The sequence below is a fragment of the Penaeus monodon genome, chromosome 29 (genome assembly GCF_015228065.2).
Source record: "Penaeus monodon isolate SGIC_2016 chromosome 29, NSTDA_Pmon_1, whole genome shotgun sequence".
Classification (NCBI taxonomy): Eukaryota; Metazoa; Arthropoda; class Malacostraca; order Decapoda; family Penaeidae; genus Penaeus; species Penaeus monodon.
Window position 1 is genome coordinate 22,505,701 of NC_051414.1, and position 469 is coordinate 22,506,169.

Here is a 469-nt window from a genome sequence, read left to right on the forward strand (position 1 = left end):
TGCTTCTATATCCATTTGTTCGAGCTCCATGAAAAAAATATATCCTGGACTTTACATTAGACTGCTAATAGTGTTGATATTAGTCCTAACTCTACTTGTGAAGCTGAGATCACAATAACATTCGCCTTACAGAAAGTGTACTGGATAGCTTAGAAAAGTGCGGCACTCTGAAGACTATCACGGCCGAGCAGATCTTCCATACTATCCACGATGCCGTTACTGTCCTTACGGTGTTAGATAATGACAGTAATTGCACCAAGCTCTAAACAACTTTGTGAATGAACGCCATGTATTAGTCTTATATATATTTTCTGTGTGATATTTATTTTGTGCAATGGCAAAACCAACATCATTACATTGGGAAAGGAAAGGTGTATGTAGGTTTCCTTTGCACTTATAATAGCTAATTTGGATTGCGTTAAGCTGATGTATACTAGCATCTTATCCAAAGGCTTTGGAAAAGTTTATG

At 37.1% G+C, this 469-nt stretch overlaps 1 protein-coding gene across 1 annotated transcript in view; it reads left to right on the forward strand.

Annotated features, from left to right (window-relative positions):
* The window catches only part of LOC119592023 (prestin-like), a gene marked incomplete in the record, with an annotated part of 17,229 nt that overhangs the window by 16,312 nt on the left and 448 nt on the right, over positions 1 to 469 (forward strand). The window contains 1 exon segment of the mRNA XM_037940814.1: positions 133 to 469. Coding sequence (XP_037796742.1) covers positions 133 to 266 — 134 coding nt within the window.